Source organism: Sabethes cyaneus, chromosome 2 (assembly GCF_943734655.1).
Source record: "Sabethes cyaneus chromosome 2, idSabCyanKW18_F2, whole genome shotgun sequence".
Lineage (NCBI taxonomy): Eukaryota > Metazoa > Arthropoda > Insecta > Diptera > Culicidae > Sabethes > Sabethes cyaneus.
Window position 1 is genome coordinate 95,170,385 of NC_071354.1, and position 12,229 is coordinate 95,182,613.

General features: G+C 41.4%; 2 protein-coding genes across 2 annotated transcripts; both read right to left on the reverse strand.

Annotated features, from left to right (window-relative positions):
• Positions 1 to 287: 287 nt before the first annotated feature.
• Positions 288 to 829, reverse strand: LOC128735705 (general odorant-binding protein 56d-like). The gene is made up of 3 exons (XM_053830190.1): positions 776 to 829; positions 596 to 712; positions 288 to 518 (listed from the first exon to the last, which is right to left on the reverse strand). Exons 1-3 carry the CDS (start codon positions 827 to 829, stop codon positions 288 to 290), a joined length of 402 nt encoding a protein of 133 aa, XP_053686165.1.
• Positions 830 to 10,801: 9,972 nt separating this feature from the next.
• On the reverse strand, positions 10,802 to 11,388 carry LOC128738701 (general odorant-binding protein 56d-like). Its single transcript, XM_053834026.1, has 2 exons — positions 11,311 to 11,388; positions 10,802 to 11,246 (listed from the first exon to the last, which is right to left on the reverse strand). Exons 1-2 carry the CDS (start codon positions 11,359 to 11,361, stop codon positions 10,899 to 10,901), a joined length of 399 nt encoding a protein of 132 aa, XP_053690001.1. The 5' UTR covers positions 11,362 to 11,388; the 3' UTR covers positions 10,802 to 10,898.
• Between the last annotated feature and the right edge of the window lie 841 nt (positions 11,389 to 12,229).

Here is a 12,229-nt window from a genome sequence, read left to right on the forward strand (position 1 = left end):
GAGAGATTCATGGTTACAAAGAGGAAGGAAAAAGCAATAAATAACGAACAACGAATGTTTGATTGATCATCTAAACGATACTTTACATACGCCGATCGCAGAGGGAAAACATTTCGAATTAAGTTTTAATTGTGTGTTGGAGGCAGCGAAACTCGTAACAATACTGCATGATATGCGAATTTGATAACACCGTTTATGGTTAAGTTTAGTGTTCTATTAACAAACATGAATTAACTATCTACTAGTTGCATCAAATTGAATACTACAGTGCATCTTCCGCAATTGATCTAGTTTTTTTTCGTGCCCCACTTTGCGTAGGCATTTTCATATGCACACTGGTAAACATCGAATGCCATGGAACATATCACCGGTTCGACGTCCGCCGTACACTTGTCATACACTGCCTCCGCATCCTGCTTCTTGATGAATCGGCTAACAAATTTGATGATTGTGTCCTTGTTGAAACTGAGGTCATTATTCATGAAACCGGCTTTCTTCACCAGACACTCACCGAAGCACTGTAAAAGTTAATTGTGATTCATTACAATATTGCCAAAAAAACTGTATGAGAAAGTATGCCAGCATTCGTTTATACCTCTATCAACGGTGATCTGATCGAAAAATCTCCATTTTTAAGTGCATTGAACGTATCCATATCGACGTCGAACTCCGATCGGCAACTGTTGTATACGCTTAACAAGTTCTGCCCAAGCTGTAAATACCAAGAACTGTTTAATTTCATTCATAAAAATATCCATTGATTTGTGGTACTAACACATGTTTGGGAAAGAGCGATCAGCACAAGAAACAATGTTGTGGTTTGCGACATTTTACCAAGTCACACACTGATTGTTGTCGAACGACTGAACTTGCTAGATCAGAAAGTGCTGAGTTTTATGCTATCATCGAAAAACTTCCACACAAATTTGATTTCGAACCAAACATTTATTATCACCCGAAGGCTTATGCTTACCTCCGGATGAATAACGGGACACTAACCCATTTTCTCGACAAATTTCGGGTTCATGCTGCAGGGTGGCCATTTATCACCACAGCAGTAGTGCAATCACACTCCAGAGCCGTATCATCTCGAGAGAGGTGAGTCGAACCAAAACAAGCTGAGTCACGGCGCTTCAAAGGTGAGAACCTGATTTGTTTTTGGACTTTGGAAGTTTGCTTCTGCATAAGCTTTGTTTCATTCAAGGTGATGATCACATCCAGATCGATACATTTGAAATTCACCTGAACTTGTGTCACTTTCCACGGATGTGCATTGTTGGTACTCTGGCAATAATTTTGCGAAAATATACAGTAGAGATTTGATAATTATGTGCAACAGCCAATGAAGCATTCAAGTAATCTCACAGCAACTAGGGTACGGGAGGGTATTCCCAGCACGCTACTAATTTCGGCATACATTACCTTTTTTGGCTACACTTTCCCAAATAACAACTTTGCCGCTATATAACAATACTGAAACGAAGGTAGCACTGTTTTTCTACTGGAACGTAATTAATTTTTAAATTAATTGGAAACCATACAATTATGATCACGTTTACTTATTCTAGAAACTAAACAGCTGTGAATATGGTATCACAGAAGAATTCTACCTCTTTTTATCACGGAAGAACACAAAAAATCCCTTCTGGTATGAAAATATAAATCAATTTTCATTCACTAGCACTTGCAGCATTTTGTTTTTTATTTCAGCATATGGTGCTCTAGTTACACTACTACCAATGTGTGAGGCAATTACTCCTGAAACTCCTTCTATCTAGTTAACATACCTAGTAACACCACTGACAACCACTTGCTTCTGATGCTAGTGTATATGTACGATTCAATGATACACTTGCGCCAGCTGGTGTCACTGCAAAACTAATTATCTTCAATGAGCCCGGAATGTAGGCAATACCGAAACGTTATCCATCGGTCTCTTTTGATCAGTTTTTGTAAAGCATCTAATCCCTGTGCAGGCAATTTCGGCCCGTCGGATTTAAAAAACACAGACACCACTATAGAAAATGGGCTCAATTTAGCCGCAGCGACTTCATCATTTCTCGCGACTATAACTCAAATTCAGTAGCGTTTCATTAAAACCAAAATACACGCCGATATTCAGTAAATAATATTCTATCAACTGGTATAAAAGTCTTGTCTCGAATAAATATAGTTTCAACGTAATTCCTGAATATTGTTTAGGCTACCGCCTAATGGGCTGTAAATACCCACCCGTACCCTACCTGGTAACTTTATTTAAATAAACTAACGCTACTTAAACTTCCAACAGTTGGCAACTACCATTTATAAACAGAAATAAGTGGTTATTGCTAGTCCTAAATAATTACCAAAAAGTAAAAAAAAATAAAAACAAAAGAAATTGGTGCCGATTTTTTTTTATCTAGTAGCGGAAGGTTGCGAGCGATTTATGTTTTACTGCTGTGACAATATTATATTAAGTCTTCGACTTATGTTTGTCGTACAGACAATTCATATCTTAAAAGTCTTAATCGGGAGGGGTATTTTCAGAAGGTTTCTAAATTCAGCCTATTTGCCTCTTCTTTCGCCAATAAAAATACTTTGCCAACATACAATTTTAATATGTTATAACTATTTTCTCAAGACTGTAAGTAATGTACTATTTTTTATTTAAAGAACGTCAAAGCTACCTATTCTTTCACTAGAACTAGGCCATATGCAGAAAAAATAGATGCCATCGCTTAATGGGCTGCAAATACCCTCCCGTGCCCTATATTCTAATTTACACACACCAGTTTGTATTAGTTCAACTTTAACTCGGTAGATAGCATTGCTGTTGCTGTCTCTCGAATTTTGGCAGAGCTGCCAGTCTTCTTGAAGGAATGTGTTTTTGATATAGTGTAATAATACATATCACAAGTTTCGTTGAATCTCCGGCAACACGTGTCTAGAGAATTAAATTGGCCATACTGCGTGCGATGATGAACCGTTCTGAAGAAAGTTGGTGATCGAGTGTTCCTTGGTGGGACGTTGAACCATAATTGCGACAAGTGGGTGCAGTCGATGTTATTGCTGATAATGTCAAAGAGGAACAGCCGTTGAAGCAGTAACCGCCTGGATTCAAGAGTAGACAAGCAGATGAGTTGACAACGTTGTTCATAGGGTGGCAGTGCCGTGAGATTATTCCAAGCAAGCGAACGAAGTGCGTTGTGGATGAACGTTTTGTGAACTCGTACAATCCTGTCGATGTGGATGGCTTGGTATAGTGCCCCAACTTGAACTCCGTACACTAGGATGCTTCATACCAGGTAGCAATTTAACGGCTTTAACCAGTTACGCTTGATGAAAATTAACACAGCGAATGCTTTTACCAGCCATGCTCGGGTCTCCTTACCGGGTTAACCTTCTCGGGTTAACTTACCGTCCAATGTAATACCCAAATCTTTGACGTTCTGCAGTCTATCCTGGTCAGTTGATGACACTGTGTAATTGGAAGCGATTGGATTCCGCTGGCGAGTGAACGTTATGATGTGATACTTTTAACGTTAGCTTCCATTCCATTTGTTTCATACCATTCCAGAAGCGGAGCAATGTCTTTCTGGAGTGCGACACATTCAACAACTGAAGTTATCGTACGGAAGAATTTAAGATCATCAGCAAACCTAAATTTTAGTGCTTTGAGCAAGTTGACTTCTGTTGACGAACAAAACAAAGAGCAGCGGTCCCAGGTGGCAGCCCTGTGGAACGCCAGAGCAGATATTAAATTACTCCGAACCAAATAAAAATTACGGTTACTCAGCTACCTAGAAATCCACGTTGTCAACCAATCGGGGAAATCTGTCCGTTTCAACTTTTCTGTGCGGTACACGATTACAGCGTTGACTTGCGTTTTGAGTGCGCGGATATATAAAAAAAGCAAAATTCTTGAGCTTAAATGTCTTTTTTAAAAGACTTAACCCTTCTTTATCTACAGACTTCACAGCTGGCTGTTAGAGTACAGAACAGCTACAGTTAGGCTAGTGCAACAATCCTACTGACTTTATCTAGCGCCTAGCCGAGATTCGAACATACACGGAAAGTATTGCTTTTTCGCTTTATGCAAACGGTTGCGCAAGTTTTGAAGCTTCCACCAAAGAAGCGTCTTACAGGGTCAGGCATGTGAGGTTGTTTCTTGGCGCTTTATCATGGAGAGTCGTCTTCACAATTGAATAAAGCAGCTGTATCGCATCACCAAGTGATCATTATAGTTTGCACGTTTTAGTACGTAGACCTCTGGAATTTTTCCGATGGTGAACACGGTTTGTTAGCTGTACCCCCTACCCCATCGTAGAAGGTAGTTGATCGGTCGCATCGCAAATCGAGATCCGATGTCAAAATGGAATCATTTAGATTGCGTCTGGAATCCGGAAATGATGGGGACGCGCCGTGGCGTGTCCGCTGGGACCGAAATATTGTCGAAATATTTCATCAGGGACACCGAAAGATTTTTTATTATCTCAGCTTGTAGGCTTTTAACCTACTCAGTCAGCTCTTGGACTTGGTTGCGTAGATCGCCAATGATGTCTAAAAGCAGAGGTGGCATAAACCGCAGCGCAGACCAAAAGACACACATTCTTAAACAACACAACACTCGCCATGCGGTGTGTGTTCGCCCACAAATTCCCTTCAGTGTCTCTTTTGCTAAACACGCTCTTTCGTGCTTTACGCGCACCAACAAAAGGCAGTCGCAAACGCAGAGTGATAAATTTGCTGCGTGCTTTACCACACCAAGAGCCGCACTCTGCGCGGCTGGATTGTACACCCTGCGCTGGGTCAGTTGAAGCGGTGTGATTGAAAAAAACATTTTTACTGTTGCGGTGCCTGATCCGTACTAACTTAACATAGACCATATTAGTTGTTCAGTGCAGCGTGTATTTTCACTTTCAAAAGGGCAGAAAATTTGTAAATACAAAACAATTTTTTTGCGCAATTCCGCACGGAGTGCGGCAAAGGGCAGCACCAAGTGCTGTTTGTCACTCACTGGGCGATTTTCATCGAGTGCTGTCGTTCGCTCCCACTCTGCTTTCGCTCGTACGCTGTGTGCATATTAGCTGTAGAGGTGTGTTGCCGAATCGCTCTGTGCGACAAGGCATAATATTGGAACATTGGGCGCATAGTGTGAGCGAATGACAGCCCTGTCTAAAAGTAAACTAAATCGGTGGAAACTAGTGCCGTACGCAAACAGGGAGGGAGCCACTCATGCGAATACTGAGTGTAAGCTCTCCGCTTGCAAATGACGGATCTCTATAGAAGCATATTCGAATGAACTTGAAACTACTATGAACCAGAGGGTCCAAAGCCCCTAAAAGGAAGATTTTTCTAATGATTGTTATCAATGGCTATTATGTTATAACCTGACTGGATAAACCCATAATCCAAAAGGGAGTGTGGAGAGTCGAACGAACTAGTTTCCATATCTGGCGACGCGGCCACACGCCACAAACACCAGTACGAAAGGCCCAAGAACAAAACAAAACCAAAGAGCCGTCTATGGCCAAACTCCAAACAAGGGTTTCGTATATTGAGATGGCGGATGCCTCCAGGCAACCCAGTTAACGGCTATTCACAAGGAGATCGTGAATCACATAGCGGAATAGGATTCTTCAGCTATACGGCCAAAGTTCAGAAGTTGCCAACTCAAGAACGACTACCTACTCCTCGTTTATGCCAACGAGAAGACAGTAAGATCGATGGAAACAATGATACCAACCCTCAAGCCGTGGGATGAAACTCTGCTACGAACATACACCATGAAGGACCTCCCGAGGTTCCTTGTGTTCATGCGGTATTTTCCGAGTAGCGTGGATACCTCGAGCGAAAGGATCCTCCGTCTGCTCCAAAATCAGAAAGACGGTTTCTCTACACAAATATGGCAACAATTTTGTCGCAGTGTGACAGGGAACCCCGTCAAGCTGGTGTTGGAGATAGACCTTCTGTTTGCCAACCTATTTGTCAAGCAGAGCTTTATGCCGAACTATATGTTCAGCAAAGCTCGCATGCCACAGGTTGGCCAAGAAGCGGCCAATTGCCGATTAAGGGATTCTGTGCCAGGAGCAGCAAATGTACTTGTTGAGTGGGGCTCTGCAACCACCTACTCCAGGCACGTCGGTGACGGTTGTGAAGGATCGTACGGTTCCCCGCAAGGTGGATCTGAATCAACCACTCGCGCAACCCAGAATCCACCGAAAAGCGCAGGTCGTGATTCGGTCTCCAGTCAACTGCGGCCACCGAATCCCTCTGATGTAAGGTAGCAGACTAATCAACAAGGCATTCATGCCACTGCCCTGGCCTTTCGTTGCGTGCAAGCCGACCTTCAACACACCAAGCATGGTCTTGGTCGCGGTTGTTGCCCCATGACAAAATTTATATAACGCGATATCGTCGCCGTCAAAATGTTTATTTCATCGCGTAAGCTTAAGCCGCTTACTTGGTTTTGAGGTACCATGCTGGTCTAACGAGCCAGTCGTCGTATGTTCGAATTTCGGCTAGGCGGTGTTGCTAGATAGAGTCAGTAGAATTGTTACACTAGTCCTGTAATTATCCTGTACTCTAATAGCTGGCTATGAAGTCTGTCAATAAAAAACTTTCTTCAACTAACCAGTGGTCTAGGCTCTTTTGTCCCATCTACAAGATGTTTAATAGCCCTCTCCAGTTCAGCGTATCGTTGACGGCAGCTGTCTTAGCTGCTCTGGTTCGCGCTTGCCCAATGGCGGCTTTCGCCTCTCTCCACTCGCCGAACGTCATCCAAGTTTTATCCGAAATCCACTCCAACCGCCAGCTGAGCTCCTTCACAATGGTTTCATCACTGTATAAGTGTTGTTTCGGACACTCAACCCAGCTAGCATAATGTAACTTAATCTCAGGGTCGGCAACCGACCTTCGGAGGACTCGTGGAACCCGACAACTTACCAGAAACGCAGCGGACCAATCAAAACGTCAAAGAAAGAAATAGAAAGGACTGGTGGCTCTTACTTATATTAAAAGAATAGGAAATTCCATGCATGAAAATTTTATTACCGTACTATTGGCGCTCGATGTCACTAGTTGGGGCCCATTGATGATGACAATGAGTGGAGAAAGAGGGGACGAACATGCTACGATGACAGTGCTACTTTACGGGTTCTGCTGGAACGGGGATGATCTCCTATGGCGTCGCAGGGATGGTGGCAACAAGCAAGCGATGACAGACTTTGGCGGGGCAGCGATATTCTCTATCCACGTGGTACACTCGATGGCCAACTCACACAATAGCCCACGCCGTGGCTCTGGAGTAATCACCGCGCGGTGCCGATCTCGTTTAGTCGTCGGACAATGGCAGCGGACTCTTAGGGAACCGGATCACGCCGGTCGATTAACGGTACACTTCACCTCCGATATTTTTGGGTTAGTCGAACTTGGCCCTACAGGGCCGCGCGACGCTCACTCACGACGCTCAAACTACGCTCTTTCGTTCGAGTCTCACAACGGGGAGTTCTAGTTTTGCCCCTCCGAGCTCGATAACGTCTATCTATCAACTGTCCCAGGCTTCTTTCTCCATCCAGCAATCATCCCCAGCCAATTCTCCTCTTTTCCTCCGGTATCCTCTCTCCGTCTCCCTCTCCCTCTCTCAACACCTCCGGATACAGAACTTTCGTGCAGTTGACGCAAACAAGTGGTATAATTTTTACTGCATGATCGGGAACTATTAGGGGTTATGGAATTAGTGCGGACTTTTTGCCGTCTCTTATCGTTGCGGTCTTTCCGTTACAAAGGATTTTTTTTCAGGGTGTTACCATTTAGTGCGTAAGGCTGTCCCTGACTTACGATGTCTTACGGAGCCTTTAGAGCCTCCGTGCTAAGCCCCAACACCTGGTCTGGATGTTCCGGGGTGGACGCCGAAGGTCTCTTTTAAGTTCCTAAGTCCGCATTCAGACAGTGTCTCCTTGCTACCTTGCTGTCACTAAATGGTAACGTTCACAATAATATTTTTTTACGCAAATTTTTCGATGCCTAATTACCGGTTGAAAGTTTTAAGGGATTAGTACACTTACTCTAGGTTAAACAAAAAATACAGTTATAAATATTCAAAACAAAAGCAAACTAACAACAATTAGAAGAGCCACCTAAACAATGAAAACTAAATTACGAAATTGATCTTACGAACTACGCTTACAAACTACTCTTAAACACTAAAGAAAACAAAACTTTGACGCCATTGGTTGGTACGGTACATTTTGAAAAAAATGACCGGTAACAACTGGTCATGATGGAGCCGTTCTTAACACTAAACATACCGAGATGGGGTCATTTGACCCCTTGCTTTTTTGACTCATTTTTACAGCGTTTTAGCACTATGCCGCTTAACTATTTTTATCAGAAAATATATTCAAAATATAATACACAGCTTGTTGCTCTACTATCTATCTTTTTATCGAGAAAAATATTAACACTAATCTATCGACACCCGCGGCGATTTCGGTCTGTTACCAAAAAACATTCGTGGAGTTCAGTCGGTATGTTTAGTGTTAATGCCTGTCCACTGTACTTCAACAGTTCCGCAATTCAAGTTGTACGATAAAGACCCTTTTCACCTCAGGATTCTCGAATCGCCGAACGTAGTAATAACACTAAAGTTAGCTGTCTTCTGTCATCATTGGACGCAAGCGTGTCTCAGCGATATATGGTGCTGGTCGGAAGTAATATCGGCACTGCGCTTGGTGAGTATATTGAGAAAGCTCCTTATTCCTTTCCGGCTGACGCAAATGTGGTCAATTTGGTTTGGTCTGCTCAGCTATCGCGAGAAACCTACGTGGTAAAAGAGAAATTCACCAATGATTGTTATTATCACAAAACTTTGTAAAAAGCTTTTATTTTTCACTCATCTCTCCTAGATTATGATGTATTATGACGCATTCAACCTTCGCGTTAAACTCGCCCAAATGAGTATTATTGTCTCCCTTCATGATTTTCTCAACCACACTGTTCAGCTGGATGTAGAAACTCTCTCCTGCAGGATTAGTATCTGAAAACTACAGCATCTGTTGGCGCAAAGCACCACTGGATTGCAGTAAGGTTTCTAAACCCTTGTTCTAAATCTAGCCACGATTATTCTTCCGTTTATCAGTTCCCATTTTATGTGTCCCTGGGCACTGTTGCAAATCGAGCGAGAAGCAAACCGCTGGCTGATGCTGTATATATACAGTAGACTACCCAAGCTCGCGAGCGTACAACCTCGTAGAGTCTTTCCGCACAACCTGCTCATGAAGCCAAATGCCTTGGCGCAGGTGATCCAGTTTTAGCCATTGGGAAATTTCAATGTACCGTTTTGAGCACTTCACGGGAACCAATGATGCGGTAATTTCTCAACTGATTTCCGTTCTCTTTTCACTATTCAGTTTTGTAGAAAAAAATCTACTTTTTAGGAAAAATATAAATATAGTAGAATTTTTAGACCAGAATAATATGCAAACGATAACTACTGAGGGTGACATAAACTTAAGCACAACTATGGTGAAAACTGGTGCCTTAATAAACATTACAAATTTTTCTTTAGAGTAGCTATTTCAAATACATATTTGATGTTAATTTTTATATTTATAATGTTTCTGTTTATTGTATGCTTAACACTGATCATCGATATGGAACTATATGGCAATGAATCTCGGTTTTCTTGTTTTCTGAGTGTGTGGAAATTTCAGGTGCCGTTTCCCAATTTGTTTCCAACGGCTAAATCTCACTTAATATAAGACTGATTATTATATTACTAATAGATATTTAGCCATCAACTAGTTAGTATTCCACAAATAAAGAGAACACTTATTTACTTACCAGCCAAACAATTTTTTTCAGTTATCATTGTATATACGTATACTAGTATATATAAGTATATAAACGCAAACTATATTTCCTAAAGAGAGATAATATTATGTTGATGATACGTTGTTAGCAAAGCAATATCAGGCAGCCATAACTATTGTGTTTTAACGATTGCAATTAGGGATCACTAATTACTATTATTAGACACCGACTTTTAAATTTTCAATTGCCATATCTGGAGTGTGTTGCCATTTGCAATGTTTATTTGCAATTGTATTTACTAATGTATTCAACGCACTTTACTTAATACACCTTAATTAACCTAATACCTTGCATTGCAGCTTCTAAAAATAGTTTTTACATTTGCTACCTTTTGACGGCAGGCGATTTCAGAATATTTTTATCTATCGCACTTAGAGGGACGGAAACAGGCAGTGCAATAGTTTACTTATTATACACAAAACAAACTGACACTGGAACAAAAAGACTCGAAGCGTAATTTCTGTACTGGAAACTGTAGTATATACATTTAGTGGATAATTACCCTGCTGCATAGGTGTTTTATTTTGTTTTGTTCTATAGCACAGGTTTCGTCAAACAGCTGCCAAATCAGTCATGCCGGTTCGTTTCTCTCACGAAAGTGACATTCGATGCTTTTTCCGATCAGGTCAAGGATTTATGACCGACAGATCAGCGCTAATCCCACAATTATCATGTACAGTAATAGTCGATTAAGAAGTATGCTCAACACAGCAGATCTCTTGAGAGAATGGGTCTCAACATACTAACGATTTAGATGGTTTGAAGTTTGGTCTTTCGTTTTAAGTATCTTGTAACTAAGATACAAACAATATTACAAGTCTTCCGGTTGCTGTATGTAGCGAGGCTATGAACCCACTACCATATACCTATCATTGTTAAATAAAGTATGACATAGATTTTCGAATCATAATTTAAGTTTTATTAATTTGATTTCATTAGGAACCGGTTTACACGAATTTATTACGGAAGAGTTCGATTACTCAATATTATTGGTGATATTAGTCCTTTCATCCATTACATTTGATTTGTTCCGTTAAACTCGTTTACATCATATCAGCCCTGTTAGCAACGTAGCACTCGAAGAGAGCAAATGACCGTTCACAAGGGTTAGCTCCACTATTGTTCTTGCATTTTTGCACGATTTCCTCGGCCTTTGCACGATCATACTGGGTAGACAGCTTATCAACCACATGGTCCTCCTGAACGTTTCCCTCGCTATCAACGAAACCAGCGCCTTGGAAAAAGCAGTGCATGAAACATTTGGTGTTGCTATCGGCATTCGAGGTATCTCCGTTGCGAAGGCGCTGAACCGATTCCTCCGAGGTTCCAGTTTCCTGCATACATTTTCCGGCCAGTGCACGAGCAGCTTCCCTTTCCTCTTGCGTGACGCTCTGTAAATGAAACCGCATTAAGCAAAGCCATTTCGCAGCACAATCAACTTTTTCAATAATTCACCATGCATCCGGAAATCAGCACAAAGAAAACGATGCTAACAAAGGACTTCATAATGACAGATGCTGTTTTCGTTATTACCCTCAAACGGTATTCAGCTGACTGATGATGTACCTTTTTGTGGAGCTCACTTTTATAGTACTTTAAATCATTTGATAATTGTTTAATAATAATTGTCTACCGACCCGAATCGGTCGCCGGTGATTACCACGGCTCACATTATACGAACTGGTGACAATTACAATTAAACGTTTCCATTAATTAGTTTAAATGGCTGCTGTTATCACACGTGTTACGCAAACGGTTTCATGCCTTTGGGCGTAATTTTTCTCGCCGTATGAATATAGAAAGGTTCTAATATCGTGAGGTAACACCGGCTAAGTCGGAAGGTATCATGTACCACTATCACTGAAACAATCTACCAGCGATATCGACCACTGCCTGCTATCGAACATGATTCTTTTGATGGTACAAATGACATCAGATTTGCCAAAACTGTTACGTATACATAACGAAACAATTTTTGATAATCAATACATTATATACATAAGAGCAAAAAATTGCAAAAAAGCTGAACAGAACTGCGATTACACTCCACTGAGTGACTCAAGGCATCTTGTTAGAAAAGTACGACTCGTTTTAAACGATAACATGGTCAGATTTTTTAAAGTTATTTAATTAACCCTAGCATTAGAGCCCGGCCTATCCGAACCATCCGGGTTATTTACGTGCAGGGCAAAATTCAATTAGCATGTAAACTTGAAATCGTTTGATCTGCTTAGAAGCTTGGTCCTATACTTAAACATCTACTCAGTAAAACTTTTCGGAGTCCATCCCGAAATAAACTTTTTTTCGCAGAACCTCTTCAAGCAAATCAGTTCCAGTTCGTCTCCCAGCAGAAGTTTGCTCTCAGTTAGTCAAA